The 16428-nt window shown below is 55.5% G+C and overlaps 1 protein-coding gene across 6 annotated transcripts in view; it reads left to right on the plus strand.

The window, feature by feature from the left end:
• NECTIN1 (nectin cell adhesion molecule 1) overlaps nt 1-16428 on the plus strand; it is a 154324-nt gene that overhangs the window by 123663 nt on the left and 14233 nt on the right. For 3 of the 6 annotated variants that reach the window (XR_006287000.1, XM_037882259.2, XM_043534035.1), the window contains exons 7-9: nt 3094-3181; nt 3697-3807; nt 11979-12162. Coding sequence is in view for 5 of the 6 variants with exons in the window: in XM_037882259.2 (XP_037738187.1) it covers nt 3094-3181; nt 3697-3807; nt 11979-12119 (340 nt within the window). In the remaining variant the exon portion in view is untranslated. Of the gene's footprint in view, nt 1-3093; nt 3182-3696; nt 3808-4579; nt 4890-11978; nt 12163-16428 lie in introns of those variants that run through there. The other 3 variants (XM_043534034.1, XM_037882258.2, XM_037882256.2) reach the window with 3 other exon arrangements.

Raw genomic sequence — 16428 nt, forward strand, 5'->3', positions numbered from 1 at the left:
GAGGAGGGAAAGTTTCTCCTTTGATTGTGTCACTGAGAGATTCTGGGGTAGAAAAGCAGACAAGCCCACCTGGTTTCTCTGCCTCTTCACTCCCCTCCTGCTCTCCTGATCTCCCCACTTCTCTGGACACCCCGCATGTGGTCTCCCTGCAGCTTCCCAGCCTGGCCCCCTCCCATTTCTACTCCTGCCCTCTCTTACTCCCTGATCCCCCTCCCCAGGACTCAGATTAGGGCAAGACACTGAGGCAGTGGTATTCCCCCAAGCTCCAGTGAACAAGGCACCAGAACAAGAGGTGACTCACAATAGAGTGTGCACGGGTTTGAAGTATGATCCTGATGAACAGCTGGGCTCCTCCAGCGTGGATCCCCTTTCAGCCTCCTCAGTGCAGGCTCCCCCTGTTCACCCCCACCCCAGGCTCTTCTCCTGTGGCAGCTCTGTCTGGCTTCCTGACTATTGGGATGGTTTCAAGTCACATTGCTGGGACCTCAGCCTGCAATTCAGCCCTGGCCCCATCCTCCCCTAGGTGCTCAGGTTGTTGGCAAGAATCGGGTCTGAGTCCTGGATCAGGTCCCACTAACTACTTTCAAAATCTGGGGGGGCAGGGGCGTGTCTGGGTTTGGGCTCATCTTTGCTTTCAAACACCATTTTGTTCCCCATTCTACTCTCCCTGTGCCCCTTCTTAGCACACTCTGATCACAAGAAGTCTGTAGCCACCTAGGAATTGGTGATTGCCCCTAAACTACATGGCCAGTCAGACTCCCAACAGGGCATCTCATCTCCCCCTGTACCAGAAATGTGGCCCCAGCTCCTTGAGCTAAATGTGACTCTCCATTAGCTACCAGCAGTATGGGGTCTATGACACACAGGCAGGCTGCTCTGATTTTGAAGAGGGCAGTGGTCATACATTCATACTAGGCAGTTCATTACAGTCTGGGTATTACCACAATGTGCTAGCCTGGCATCCCGCATCCCTCTGATGCTGGAGGAGGGAACAACTCACTGGATCCCACCGGCTGCTGCTCAGTGAGGGTCCATTTCCCAGCTATGTCCCCTGAGGCTCAGAGCAGAGGTCTTGGAGCAGAGTGGTTGCTCCAGTGTGTGCCGCACAAACAATTCCACCCCCACCCCCTTTGGAGAAGTGCTTCTCATGCATCCTCTCAGGGAACAGCATCCTCCTTGCTGCTGTATCCTCTCAGAGAGCAAATGCCCCGCTTATCACCCTCAAATCACCCCCTTCCCATTTGCAAAGGGAAAGCACCAAAGAGCTGAAGGATAAATGGATCTCCCCACCGCCCCCACCACATTGTTGTTACATCCCAGAAAAATTTTTTTGCTCCATTTAATTCTGTTTGAGAGAAGGCACTGGAGGATGACGGGAGTGTGCAGAGAGAGACAGAGGAGTGAAAAGCAGGAGTTGAGACAATAATAACCATGTGGGGTGCAATTGCATGGACAGCATCAGGCCTGCAAAAGAGCCATTTTCAGACAGTTGGTTTCCCACAATGGCCCTCCACAAAGGCAGAAGAAGAGCTACTTTAGCTGAGAAGAGTCATACAATGGAGCAGGCTGAATGCCCTGACCCTGGGGTCAGGCCTTCTCCTGGAGCCCGAGATAACAGAGACATCTCCTCCCCACTCTTCATGCCATCCATCACTGTGTGGTGCCCCACTTTGCACAGAACCATCTAGGAGCTTGATCCAAAGCCCACTGAAGTCACTGGGCATCCTTGCCGCAGTCCGCAACCCCCATTTTCCACCCTGCATCCCCGTCCCGAGCCCTGCTCTGGGCTTGGAATCCACTGGAGTTTGCAGAAAACTACCCCCTGCTTCTGCTGAAGTTTACAAGGAGAACGAACAAGTATGGAGAGAAAAGGGAGGGGCAGCCCACTAATTAGCGTGGCAGAATTTAATAAGATTTGTAAAAGGATTAGACACGTGTATGCATATGAGAAGAATCTGCAGAGACAGTCCCTAGGATGGAGATTACAAAGGCTGTCAATCCTCATGCTCCAGGGCAAAAGCTGATCCCCCCCATTTGGGATCAGGAATAAATTGCACAGTGTATGCAATATGAAGATTTTTTGCCAAAGCCTGACGTATCCAACAGTGGCCACTCAGAGACCAGCTACCAGACCAGACAGACCATTGGCTTCCTCTTGATTGGCAGTGCTCACCACAAGCTGCTTTCTGGAATCCAAAGCAACAAGTCAAATAGTCCCTGTTGGGATGATTTGGTGCCGTCTCTGAAGTGGGTTTACCCGCACCAGCCTGGGGGCCACAATCTGAGGCAGAGATTGACCTGGGATTAGAAATGTAGTGTGGACAAAAGAATCCAGGGAGGGTAGGTGAAATATTAGAAGCAGCCCATTTAATTATGTTGACAGTTCAGTGGAAAGCTGAATCCCTGGATCTAGTCATTTCACAGTAGTGCCTAGATGCCCCAGTCAGGATCGAGGCCCCCCTGTTCTAGGTGCTATACAGACACATGGACTGTCCCTCCCTGCAAAGCTCACGAGCTAACTTCAGAGAAGACTCAGCTGTGGGTCCAGTGACCAAGAAGAAGAAGTTGGGGGGGGGGGAAGGGCAAAGGGAATGTGTGGAGTCATTGGGGTTACTCCAGATTTACACAGGCAGAAAAGAGAGTGGAATCTGTCCCAGGGTCCCTGCCCCAAGGGATTTAAGGTCTGGGCTAGAACTGTAGTGAAAAGGCAACAGGCATGGGGGGGAGAAGGGGGATGCAGTTCTCTGAGAGAGGAGGGAGAGGTGAGTGCTCCTTGCACCTGGGAGCTCTGACTGATCCCTTATTCCGGGACTATGAACATTTCTATGGCTAAATTGCGAGTGGGTGAAGCAACCTCCAGGGGCTGGTCAGCCCTGACACACGGGCTCCCTTGGGGAAGTGAGCTTCATGGAGATGAAAGCCAGGAACCCAGAAGGAAAGCCCTCCCCGCCCCCCCAATAATGCCCAAGCTACTTGGTCTGCATCTGCACCCACTGAAGCCAAAGGGAGTTTTGCCATTGAGAGTGGTGCATGCGGGATGGAGCAGATTCCCTGACCCCACAGTCGAACCAACGGCTGCTTTTCTCCCTGCAGAATTGATCTGCCTCCGTCCCACAAACCTGCCCCGCCACCAAAGAGGAAACAGGAGATGAAAAGCCACCTGACGGCAGAAGACATCCAGGTACCTACCCCCAACCTAGCACACTCACTTCCTTTCCAGCATGGGAGACAGGCCTTCAGCCAGAATTGAGGGTGCCAGGCCTCTGGAGGCACAGAGTGCAAGCTCCAGCCAGCCTTTGGGAATGCCCCATGAAGCAGGTTTGGTGGGAGGAGGGCAGTGGTTTGGGATTATCCTCTCTGTCCAGGATCTCGGCAGCCTTGGGGACTGCAGATTGGACCCAACCTGCACCCTGCTGGGCACGGACAGGTTCTAGGTTGGGCATGGACAGGTTCTAGTCAGACAGGGTCCTTCTCAGAAGGATCAGTGCCTTGGTGAACTCCCAGCCTTTGAAGTGTAATGCCTAACCATGGTGAGACAAGGAACGGGACAGAGAGAGAGCTGGAGAGAGGGACCCTGCAAGGGAGGTCTCATGGTGACTCTGTTCACCTTGCCCGATCCCCTGGGACAGGTGCTGCTCCCCAGATGGGTGGCAGGAAGGGTGAGAATGCCCTCTTGACCTGTCTTCCCAATTCCAGGTCGTCCACCTAGACAACATGAAGCAGGAGGAAGAGATCCAGAAGCTCCCTCTGCAGACGCCGTACTACGACATGGCAGCCAGCGAGCCCTCTCCGTACTCTGACAAGCTGGTAAGGAGGGCGTGGTGCCGGCACTGCCTCTGACCTGACCTGGCCCTTGCCCCCCATTTTCTGCACAGGGACTCCCAATAAGGGATTCGGTCACTCCTCCGTCTGCTGGGGTGGGCGAGGCAGCCTGCTCTCTCGAGCTGTTGGAGGAAAGGAGAGCCCTCTCCCGGACTGAGATGCGAGACCACAGTCTCCGTGTTCATCCAGTTCTAGGCCTCCTCGCCCCACCACCACTGACCCTAACCTGGCAGGACTCTGCCCTTTCCTCTTCCACTGTGTAACCCCCCTGGCTTTCCATAACTGTGGGTGCATGGGACATCCCATGGGCTCCTCTCCAAGACACAACCAGCAGCATATGGGGTGGGAATTAGGACGGAAATGGGCGTGGCTGAGTCAAACACCCCCACTCCCTGACCCACCAGTCCCAAGACAGCTTCACCCTGGCCAAATCAGAGTCACAGGGTCCCCTACCCATAAACCCTTCCCTGAGATCATACCATCGTGTGGCTGGAAGGGGTGAGGATCTGCTTGTGGATCCTGGTCCATCCTCTCCTGACTGGGCCTGCCCTGTGCTGCGTGCCTCTTGAGATCCTCATCTCCCCAGGGGGGCTTCAGGCCTGAGGCCCTTAACAGCCTACTAGCAGCGTGTGGGAGAGAATGCAGCTGCAGGCCTACATTTCTTTTTTGAGGCACATTTATTCTGGGGCTCAGGGGCCGACTGGCTCGGGGTACTGCGTGCAACCTGACTGCTAATTGACCTCTGCATTGTTCCCAGCAAAGATTCAGGCCTTTTTGCAGAAGGTGGAAGAGGCAAGTTGCGAATCTGCATTGGAAAGGGAGGTGGACGGAGGCAGGAGGTGCTGGGATCTATTCTAGAGTAGGGTTCTGGGTTTTCAGCAAGTTATCAGGGCCTGTGACCCAGCCGGTGCTCCCTGCTGGGTCCTCACCTTCTGCAGCCAGTCCCATAAGAGACTGTTAAGCTGGAGGGGAGGCTGCCGTGAAGTGACCCTGAGAGAGCAGAATGTACGCAGAGGAGGAGCCTGGGAAATCAATTATCTGCAGGGCAGAGCTTGCTGGAGTTTGACTTTAAATTGAGGACACTTCTTTAAAACCCTGTGTTTTGTGTGGATTTGTTCAGCTTGAAACAGGGAGCTGCTAATGCAAGGCAGCAGCAGCAGGGTGACTAGGGGTCAGGGAGACAGGGAGGGAATGTAGCAGGAGTGTAGGGAAGGCTGATGCAGATCTAGAATAGGTTAGATAGCGATGCATGATGGCTGCCCGCCTTCCTGCAAGGGGGTGACTCATGGGCTACGCATCAGCCTTGGTACAGCTAGACTCCCTGGAACTGCAGGTTTAGATCCCTGCAGTGTTGACTGACCTTTGCTCCTCCGAGGGTGATAAATTAGTTACCATGCATGGGGGAATCTCTTCAGTGAGACTTTAAGTCAAGGGCCTGACTGCTCAGAATGGGTACAAGGCAGTTTTGATCAACAGAGGGTTTTGCCCTAGCATCCTTGGCCAGAATTTCTTCTTGAGCAATGTATTGTGCTCTGCTTGCTGCTGTCCACCCCAGAGGTGGCTGCATTTCACCAGTGCTCGCTCTATATGAAGTGCTTTGGGTTGAAAAGTGCAGAGTAAAGGACCTATAATAATTAGCATGGATGTAGGGAGCAGGATTTCCCCCTCATGTTGCTTTTATACCAGTGTGTCTCCAGTGAGAATCTCCAGAATAAGGGCGAGGACAATCAGACCAAAGCACCTTCATCCGGAGAAATGTCAACCAGCAAGACAGTAAGAGCAGCTGTGATGCAAAAGCTAACCCTAAAGACCAAACTCTGCTCTTGGTTCCACTGGTGAGATCCCGGGGACTTCACTGCAGCTGCAGGGGGCATATAGCCCTAAAGGAAAAATTCTCTGCTGAGACCTGCCAGTGGGGGGAGGGGAGGGGGATGACCAATTTCCTGGTCTCCCCAATTGGTTGCCAATTTCCAGATGTGCTTTGTGGGGAGAGCAGGATCCCAGAGCTAGGCTGTGCTCTGAGGATGGGATCTGAGAGCAGAATCTCCCCCATAATTACGGGGAAGGAGTTAGCTCGCTTTGGCAAATAACAAGAGGTTGGTTAATTAAAGAAAGCCATCAGTGGCCGGGCTAGTGATGGGAAGATGGGCCCAGCTGGTGGCCATGTAGTAACCATGGGAACCTGGTTTGGCAATCTCAGTCCAGCTTGGAGCAGACACATGTCCCAAAAACTCACCACCGTTTGGAGCACTGAGACTGGGACGGGTCATGAAAACCAAACTTCCCTTTTCCCCCAGAGGGGGTCCCTCCAGGGCAGGACGGAGGCCTGTAGAGGGCAGTGTGTGGGGAGCATCCCCTGACCCGGCTGGACTGTCCTTGCAGAAATCATAGGGCTCTGGTCGGTGGGGTTCCAGTCCGGCCCCTTTCAGTCCTGAATCCGGTTCTGTTCAGGTACCTCCGCCCCCAGTCCGTTCCCAGGCACACAGGACCCCTCCCCTGCCATATGCCGACTCACCCGCAGGCTGCTTGCTAAGCACTATCAATAGGTAATGCTGGACGGAATAATTTTGGAGGAAAATCTCTGCTTGGAATCAAACAGAGCAGGGACTGGGTCTCTCACTGCCTGGCCCAGGGCCCTGACCCCCCTCTCTGCCCCCCAAACACACAGAGAAAATGTTCACAAGGTTTTGGCTTTGTTCCTGCCTCCCCCACGCCCTAGAGATCATCCCCGCCTCCGGTGCCCCAGGTGCCCGTTTTCCAGCTGTCGGTAACACCCCTTTGGCTGGCTGCCTAGGGGTGGGCAGGGGTGCTGCTCCCAGTCGGCTCCATTCCATCCCTGCCAATCTCCAGGCCCTTTGAGCAGGCGGAGGGGCTATGGAGGCTGCTGAAGGTCAGCAGGAGGAGTGTGCACGTTTCCTGCCAGGCCTGCTGGGATCCGCCAAGGGCGCACGCTGGCTGCGGGGCGGTGACAGGGACAGGGGTGCATCGCGCTGCACGTCTGGGCCCAGCTCTTCCCCCCGCTCCTTCCCATGGGCCCTGCTGGGGGAATCGTTATGGGCTCCATAAACCCACAGAGACGGCCTCCTGCCCATGCTTACAGCACCCAGCCGATTGCAAGCTCTGCCGGCCTTCGCAAACCCTTTCCAGACCCGGGGTCCAGTCTGTGGCCTGGTCACCACTAGCTCCCACAGCCCCCCCTGCTGGTGGGAGCAGCTCACTGGGCAGCCGGAGGGGTGTGGCTGAGAGTTTGGCTACAGGGAAGCATCGTCCTCAGATTGTTCAGGGTCAGCTGGGCACAGTGTGATCTCATCAGCTGGGGGGCCGGGGGCAGGGGCCTCGGCCTGAGGCTTAATGCCGGCAAAGAGATCCGAAGAGGAGGGGTGCTGCAGGAGAGCAGCCCTCATGACAATGGGGGCCTCGGAGTAGGGGGAGGTTGCAAACAGGTGTTAGCAATCCCTCTGCCCCTCCCATATTGCTAAATGGGAGGAGGAGCCGGAGTTCATCCCGGCTAGATGGGAGGAGGGTGGCAGGCTAGGGGGAGGCCTTGGCATGGAAAAGGCTGCAGAGTGCTGCATTAGAACTAGATAAGGGTGAGAGGCAGCTGGTAAGAAAGGTCAGATTAAGCCAGGATTGGGATGGGAGACCTCTAAGGAGCAGCTGTGGCGGTTGCAGGAGATTTGTGTTGGCACCAAGGCTCTGGCATGCTGCTTTGGGGAGCAGTGCTGCTGGAGATGAGGGGGGAAGCTATGGTAGATCCCTTTTCACATCAAGAGTGGTCGGGTCAGTGCCCCGGCCAGTTCCAGGGTGGCGAATTACAGCTGCCCCCTAAATTCCCTTGTTGGTTTCACTTCGTCTCTTCCTACCTTACTCTGATTGGCAGGGTGTTCTACCCCAGAAGCAGTTGCATGCTGAAGCATTTCCTGCGTATAGATAGTTTGTAACGGGCTTTGGGACCCCTCGGAGGGGAAGGTGCTGGAGAAATACAGGATGTTCCTATTCTGCTGGCTCTTTGTCTGCGTAGAGACGGGTGGGGGAAGGGATTAGAGAGCCAGGCACGCTGCGTTTCGCTGGGGCAGGCTCTTCATACATTTGATGAGTTGTGTGATGGCTCGTAATTTGGGATAAAGTAGATTCATCGCAGGGATGCATGAAAACTTCTGCCTCAGGGTGATGATTTCGCACAGTTGGAGAGAAAGAGAGTCGGATAGGGATTAGAGAGACGAGGAGGGCTGGGGGAAGAGAGGGCTGCCAGAGAAGGGTGGCAGACGAGAGAGAATGGGTGAAAAAAGGAAGAGAAGACTAGAGAGAAGGGGAAAGAGAGTAGGATGGAGGGAGGGGAAGAGAACAAGAGCAGCCCTGGGAACTGAGCCCAGCATGGTGGCGAACAACAGCCGAAGACACCCCTAAATTCCCATGATCATTTCTCACTGCTCACCCTAGCCCCCTCCTCCTCCTCCTCGACTCCAGCAAGAGGAGCAGTCCCGTCCTCGCCGATGCCCCAGGCCACACAGACACCTCCACCTTCACATACCCGCCAGGTGTGCAGAGGGACAGGCAGGTTTGGCTGCTTCTTGATTAGCTGGGTGTTTCCCTGGGGGTGTCTGTGCTTCCTGCACCCCAAGAGGAGGACATTTTAGCTTCTGCCACACTGTCTCCTCCTTGTCCCACCCGCCCCACAAATCTGCAGTGCCCCAGGCCCCCCCAGCCACATGGGTGAAATGTCCCTCCCCTCTGCCCCGCTTTTCCTTTGGGGGAGGTTATTTGTGGTGTTCACAGCAGTGAGAGGCTGGTGTCTCTGGGGCTTGGCCCAGGCCTAGGGCAGGCTCATGTAGCCAAGTCTATGGGCCCCCAACAAACACAGCACCTTGTGCGTGCAGGCAGGCAGGTACCAAATGACCCAGCTCCCCCTGCCCCTCCCAGTGGAGATGAGGGCTCAGAAGTTGGGGGTATGCACGGCCGGTAAGCGTTCCCCCTCCGAGCTTTGCACTAGGCCAGTACCCATGGGCTCAGCTGTTTTCTCTTCCAGGGATCTCAGGCTAGAGAAAGGTGCCGTGTCTGGAAGACCTGCCAGGCTTGTGCTGTGTCTGGTTTTCACTGTATCATCGTGTGTGTTGTCTGTGCATGTGTGGAGAAGGGAGCATGTTTGTGCGCATAACTGTGAGGAGCCAGCACCAAATCCCTGGATCTAAATACACCCCCCCACTCTGCAGATTTCAATATCCAGATCTGTCTCCAAAGCTTGCAGCGCTGGCCCCTCTCTAATGTGTGCATGAGTGTGACTGGGACTGCCAGTGTGTGTGTGTGGCCTTGCCAGAGAGCCTATGCATGCACAAGAATGTGTGTGTAAACGTCGGTGTCGTGTGTGTGTGTGTGTGTATACATGTGCAAAGGGGTACATACATGTGAGTGTAGGTGCTGTGTGTGTCTGTGTTGCATGGGGGTGTGTAGTGAGCTAATGGCACAGTGGGTGTGAGTGTGTGTGTGTGGAAGCTCAGGCGTGAGGCATGTGTGCGGGGAGTGGTTACATGTTTGCAGGTGTAGAGGGAAAGGGTTCATTAGTCCAGGCAGCCGTGTCATTCTTTTGGCTGACAGGGAATTGCCAGGGTGTCGGCATTAGAGCTTGTGTACAAGTCACATTATTGATATTAGAATACATTTTTGTTCTAAACAAGCAGCAGGGAGCAGGCGTGAACCAGTGAGTGGCAGAGACTCACGAGACTCTGCAAAGACACAGACCCCATCCCCAGAGTGTGGGGTTGTGCTGGCTATGGGGCAGCAATGTGGACAATGGAAGGATGGGGCCCTCAGGCCTTGGGTCACCCCTCTCCAGGACTAGAGAAAGGGTCCAAGATGCAAAGGCTGGAACCAGATCATGGTCCTTCGGGTCTGGGTTTTGGATTGGGACGAGCATTATCCAGAATTGGACTGAAGAAGTTCAGTAAACTCTTCTATTCCAGCCCTCTGGCCCCTACACACACTCTCCACATGCCCTCTCGGTCCCGGTCAGTGAGGTTTCATTGGCACTACAAGTTACACACTTGTCTGCAGCAGGTAATGAAGACGCAGACCACTCAGGTCTCTGTCAGACGGAGGGGCTTGATTCCACCATTGCCACATACACCAACCCCTGATGTCACGCACGTACATTCACAAGCCCTCACATACACCACTACACTGTGCACCTACACACACACAAGCCCTGCACTTCCATATGCCGTGCATGTGTTTACACACAACCCCCCCCCCCAGCCCCCAACATTTGTGAACTCCTGGCTGTACACTGGGTTTTCTGTTGCTAGCCCGTCCGCTCTCCCTCTCTCGCCGTGCAACACAGAATGCACCTTGAAGTCTGTTGGTTCCCCTCACAAGACCAGCCTATCTGGGCATCCATGGGGAATATGATACCGTTGTTTGCTTTTCATTTCCCACCACCCTGTTGGGTGGAGGGGTTCTGCCCCCCAGAGTTACAGCAAGGTAGATGGTACAGCAAGACAGTCAAGACATGATGACTCAACCAATCACCCTGTGCAGCAACAGATGCTTAAAACAGCTCATCACAGAGCCATAAACCTCCGGAAATGGCCCTGCCACAGCTGGTAAATGGCTGAAAACCGTTCAGAAGCAGAGCGGGGAACGTTCTCAAATTAAACACCTTTTACCTAATTTGCATGGGATGCAGTAGCTCAGGGAGGGGAAGCGAGAAGAGGCTCCCATGTCTGGAAGCGTCCCACCTGCCCTCCGGTGAGCCGTAGCAAACACGCTTCTTGTTTGGTGAACACAGGCACCTTGTGTGGGTGGGATCAGAGGCTGCCCCCGAAATGCTGTCTATAGAGGATGTTTGTGGTGCTCCTTAGAGCTGGGAGTCAGGAGAGCTGCATTCTATTCCCAGTCTGGCATTGATTCTGTGTGTGAACTTGGGCAAGTCACTGCCCGGCTGTGTGCCTCAGTTTCCCCACTCTAAAACAAACCTCCCAGGAGGTTCGCTCGTGACTGTTTGTAGAGGCACTTGGAGGTCCCCAGAGGGAAGCCTGCAGAGGAGGCCAGGTATGTATCATGCTGTCCGTGCAAGATTCCTTATTGCTGAGCACCTACAGATGGGCTGGGTGCTTGGCAGACACATCACAGAGATGTTCCCTGCCCCAAGAATTAGCAAATAGCTAGTGCTCTAGCAAGAGAGAGCAACACACAAGGAGGAGGAATAGGCGCACGGATGGACCTGCACCCAACCCCAGTGTCCTCCGTATGGGAAGGGTGTTTTCTTGCCCTTTGGGCACCAAGCTGTGACCTTGAGAGCTCCATGTGCAATATTTTACTGGTGACGGGTAACTCAACCAGAGGGTCTCAGAAGTGCTCAGGGGACCTCCTGCCAATGTCCTGTGGATATCACAAGGGATCTGACCACCATTCCCACCCATCCACACCTGCGTCTGTTCTCCTGGGGCCAAAAATACAAGCATTATCCCTGATTCTGGGTTATGTTCCCCCCTCACCCTGCGCAGGCCCTCTGCAGTGAGATTGCTGGCTCCTGGAGGGGGCATGGAACTGGACAGCACTGCCATTATATGGGGGTTAAATTCAGTTCACCCTCCCAGGGGGAGAAAGTCTGGCCCCACTGAAGTCAAGGGGAGCTTTCCCATTGACTTCAGTGGGCCCAGGATGTCTGCCCCAATTTCCCAAAGATGGAGCTGTCCATAGGGGGGAGTAGCTGCTGGAAGTGGGAAAGCAGCCCCTGTTCAGCCAGGTTGGAGAAGACACTTGGGGGGCGGGGGGGCGTGTCCGCTCAGACAGGTTAATTGCCCAGCTCGGCTAATGAATGGGGAGAAATGCCATTCGGATCCTGGCTCTGACGGGGGATTTTAGTTGTAATGATTGTTCATTTTTCCCCTTTCTTATCTTTTCTCCCCCTTTCGCTGTTCTTGTCTTTCTTCTCTTCCCTCTCGCACTTTCCTTCTCTCCCCCTTTCTTTTAACACCCCTGTCTCATTTGCCCTTTCTCATCCCTCTTGGCATGACCTCCCTACCATGACACCCCCACCCCCACCCCCTCTTTGCACACTCACACTCTCTCTCTCCTTCCTCGTGTTTTTCACTCCTCCCCGTCACTGCACTCTGCTGTCCCCTCTGTGTTTTCACACCTCACTGCTCTCTCATCTCCAGAATTCGGGCACCAAGGACTGTGATGTCCACTATGCAGAGCTGGACACATCCGCTCTGGCCTCGTCACCCAGCCCCCGGAGCTCCATCCAAGCTGGCGGAGACCTAGTCGAGTATGCAACCATCCAGCCTAACTTACGCTAGCGCATGCCACTCTAGGCCTTTCCCCTAAGATTCTGGCCTCAAGGTACACAAACGCACTCTCCTTTCTGTGCTCCTGGTGAAATCTGTGCTCCCCCCTCCTCCTGTCACTTCCCTCCCTCGTGGAATGGTTCCCGTTGCATACTAACCTCCCGCCCCCACCCGTGTCTCCATGGTGCTGCATGCTCCCTCCAGTCCCCGCGGGGCCCAGCCAGAGAGACCTGAAAGCCAGAACGCTGTAGCCTCGCCTCCCCTGCATGCGGCCTGCAGCGGCATGACGCGCCCGTCCTTTTCCTTCGTGCTGTGTGGAGAGGTTGGGGGCAGGGCGGGTTGGATAATGTTTGTTTCTGGTTGGTTTTCCCCTGTCAAGGTGGCATAGTGTGAAGTGAGTGGTGCGGATGGGAGTGGGGTGGGGCTCTTGGTTTGGATTTCGGTTGGAATCGCCTGGGTAGCCAGAAGCGAAGCGGCCATGGGGAGATGTGCCGAAGAGGAGGCCGAATGCCCTGGGACCTGTTGAGAGAAGTTTTTCAAGAGCTTCCCCCATGCTTGTGGGCAGCTCCTCGGGTCTGTGTAGAGGAACGTGCAATACAAGGCAAGGTGGGTGAGAGGAACTCTAGTTACACCGTGCAGAGGGAGAGGGGAAGGAACCAGCAAGAGTGAATGAGAAAGGACTGGAGAAAACAAGAGAAGTGAGAAGCAGGGTGGGGGGAGAGGCTTGGGGACCGGAAGGATCAGTGCCCTGGAAATGCTGGGCTAGAAAGCTAGATGAAAGAGAGAGAGTGTGGGTCAGGGCAGGTAGTTTGGCTGAGAGAGGGAAGTGCTCTTGCCAAGGGGCACCCATCTGAGAAGACAGAACACCAGAGGCAGCTGGGTCACGCAGATGATGGCCACCTGCTCCGCCCCGCTCTGCAGCAATGCTCAGCTCTGCGGAGCGTGGGAGATGAGAGGGAATGCGTCCTGCCAGTAGGATGCTCCTGCTGACACTCAGCCAGGACATTTGCCAAGTGGAAATGTCCCCAGGCAGGGGATTGGAAGAGCAAGAGTGGTGTTCTTGTTTAATGGTCTGCCCTCCCCTCTCCGCCCGTGGCCTCCCACAGCCAGGGGGTGAGAAAATCCACTCACCAGGGCCACCGCCGCTCACCCACTGCCCATCGCTCCCATGTTTGGGTGTCGGAGAAAATTGGTCCGTCAGAGTGAGCGTCTGTGTTTGTGTCAGAGACAGAAGATGAGTTTGTGTGTGTGTGTGAACGAGAGTATGTGTGAAAGTTGGAGTGTGTTTGTGTGAGTGTGTGTTTGTATGAGAAACAGGGTGAGGCTGACTTTGTGTGTGTGTGTCTCTTCTGGTTGCAATAACGTGGAGATGCCCTCCCCACACCGCAGCCAATCCACCATTTCTAGTCTCCTCCTGCACCTCGCCCAGGCGTGTGAGTTTATATTTTCTATAACCCCTGGCCCTGGCTCACAGGGAGTGGTTTATCCTGTAATATAACAGGTCTCTGCTCTTCGTTAACCAGCCCGGGCGAGACACCCTGTCATTCTCCCGTCCAGCCCTTTGTCAATAGTTCACAAGCTGCTGTCTCTGCTCTTGTGTTTCTCTGCTTCGTCTGCGTCACAAACTCCCCTCAGCTGCAGTCTCTGATGCCAGGGACCAGGTCTGGGACCAGGGAAGAGGGTGCCCTCTGGAGATTGTGGGCATCCCCAGCCAAAAACCCCAGCTCCAAACACCCGCCGCGCTTTGGGGGATTTAAAAGATGGAGCCTAATTAGGTGGCTCAGGGCCATCTCCAGAATCCTGTGATACCAAAGGAACTTCCCTCTACAAATCAAATGAAAGAGCTTCCTGGGACCCCATCCAAAGGGCTCCAGTGGCTGCATGGATGTTTGAAGCTCGGACACGGGCATGGGGAGTTGCAGAGAGTGATACCTAGGGCCAGGGTCATCCTGGGTGCAGCTGTGCCAATGCAATGGAATTACACCAGGGCTTAAATTTGACTTGAGAGTCAATTCATCCAACATCTTGGCTGCAGAGCTCTTTAAGGCTGTGCTTTGGGGTTTTCTTTGTGGAACGAGGCATGGGGAATTTCTGTGGGTGCGGAAGGTGCCCTGGTTTCCGTTAGAAAGCCCCAGCTCCAATGGTCCCTCAGCAGCTGGATTGCACAGGGAATGCTTTTCCTTTGCTGGGAAGGCTCAACCCCCTGTAGGGCAGCAGACAGTGGGGCTGGACGCTGAGTTCTGATCTGGAATCGGAGTACCATCCAACGGACACTAAGGCCCAGGAGGGTCCAGTGTTCCAATTCAGCCATTAGACAGAGGAGCCTGAGACAGGAAGTTTGGATCAGGATTCCCTCAATGTCCAGATCCCTCGTCCCAGCCTCTCATCGTTAGCAGAGGGGCAGAACTTGGCAAGCCACAGTTTGGATTTACAGATCCCCAAAGCAGGGTTGCTTGGATCTAGGTCCCATTACATCTAGCTTAGTTCAGGAAATGGGCTGGACATCTCCCGCTGACGGTGACAATTTGAGGCAGGCAGTGGGGGAGGAAGAGTCCCCAGGATCTCTCAGATCCCCTTCACCTTTATCCCCATCTGCGGTGGGTCACTCCATCTTTCCAGACAGCAGAGAAATCTGGAAGCCATCAACTCCATGGCTGGACAATCAGATCAAGAGCAAAAGGGGGCACTACCTCTTCCTTTCCTCCCCGCAACCACTGGGGGACTGAACCCTGCTGGCCAGGGGGCTCAGAACCTGAACCCCGCCCTCCACTTCTGCTTCCAACCCCACCCCAAAAAATCACCACACACTTCAGCCTGGAGCAGCGTGGTTAGTGGGTGGTGTGGGCAGAGCCAGCTTGGCCGTGTAGGAGCTGGAGCCATAGGAAGAGCTGGGAGGCAGCTGATAAATTAGCTAATTGGACCTGTGTAATAATGAGCTATTATCCATGTGGCTCGTTCAGGGCTGTGTATGGCACAGATAACTCTTCAATATGCAAATGCCCCTGAGTGATGGGGAAGAGATGGGGAGCTGCTGGCAGGGAGGATTGAGATAGCCTGGCATACTTGGTGTCCAAGGCAAAGCAGCCAGGACAGCCGGCATTGAGGGGTAGGGCAGCTAGGGAAGGTAACAAGGTGTCCACAGGGTCCTCTTAAGGCAGACAATAGGGCAGTGAGGGCAGCTCACCGGAAAGGGGCAAAGGGGCTGGGGCAGCACAGAGGTGGGACAGCCTGGACAGCTGGCATCGAGGGGCAGGGAAACTGGCTGCACGGGGCTTTGGGGAGGAGAACAGCTAAGAACTGCAGGCCCCATTATCAGGACCCTTTATCACAGGGGGAGGGAGCGGCTGTGAGCGGCCAAGCGACTGGCCATGTCCCACCAGGGGTCTTGGGAATGGAGTGAACGTAACCCCCCTGCAACTGCCCACCCTCGGATTCCTGTGCCTGAGGCCCAGCCGCGGCTCTCCGCCTTCAGCAGGAGGGATGGGAGCCTGGCTTAGAGCGTGGTCTAGCTGTGCCTCGGGTAACACCTCCCCTCTTGGGCAGCCTCCACTCGCCAGCACACTCCCTCCCTGCTGGTGGGGTCGGGGGGGGCCCCCTCACAACCGTCCTCTTTGCATGGGCCACAGCGAGCCCCAGGGAGGTGCGTCCATCTCCCATTCTCCTGACTTAGTCCCTACAGTGGCCGGCGTGGCCCTGTCATCATAGGACGGCAGCTATGCTCTGTGGCGGGCACCCCTTGGCACTCAGTCTTGGCTGACGGAGCCTTTCAGCCTGGCCGAGCAGCTCGAGGACCGTTTGTCAGGGGAAGGATGTCGGCAGCTCTCTCCCGAGCTGTGAGGTCCCCGTGCCCGGCCTACGTGTGTGTCTCAGGTGACTGCAGCCTCCCCCTGCACTTCACACATTGTGGCATCACTCAAAGGGGGCAAGCTCAGGCCCCCGGAGGAGATGGAAAGCCCCAGCCTCCGAGCAGAAGGACCAGGTCTCTGAGGCCCAAGGCAGCCAGGGAAGGGAGGGGGCTGCTGGGCTGAGCAACTGAAGGGCGCAGGCAGGGGTGAGGCAGGGTCTGCCTGAGGGAAGCAAAGTGACAGCTCCTGTTGCAGCGAGGGAATGCATTGAACTCAGACACCCGGTATTGGTGGATAGAGCACAGCCCGTGGGGCAGGGGGCACCCTCAGGCTTTGGGACTGGAGTGGGGACATGCCTTCCCACCCTCCAGGCAGAGGTGGCAGGAGCGGGAGGGGGGCGGGGGGGGGAAGGGAGGGGATGCACCCAGGGAAGGGGAAGAAGCTGGTGTAGGATGAGGGACGTTAAGGAAGGGAAG

Source organism: Chelonia mydas, chromosome 22 (genome assembly GCF_015237465.2).
Source record: "Chelonia mydas isolate rCheMyd1 chromosome 22, rCheMyd1.pri.v2, whole genome shotgun sequence".
Lineage (NCBI taxonomy): Eukaryota > Metazoa > Chordata > Testudines > Cheloniidae > Chelonia > Chelonia mydas.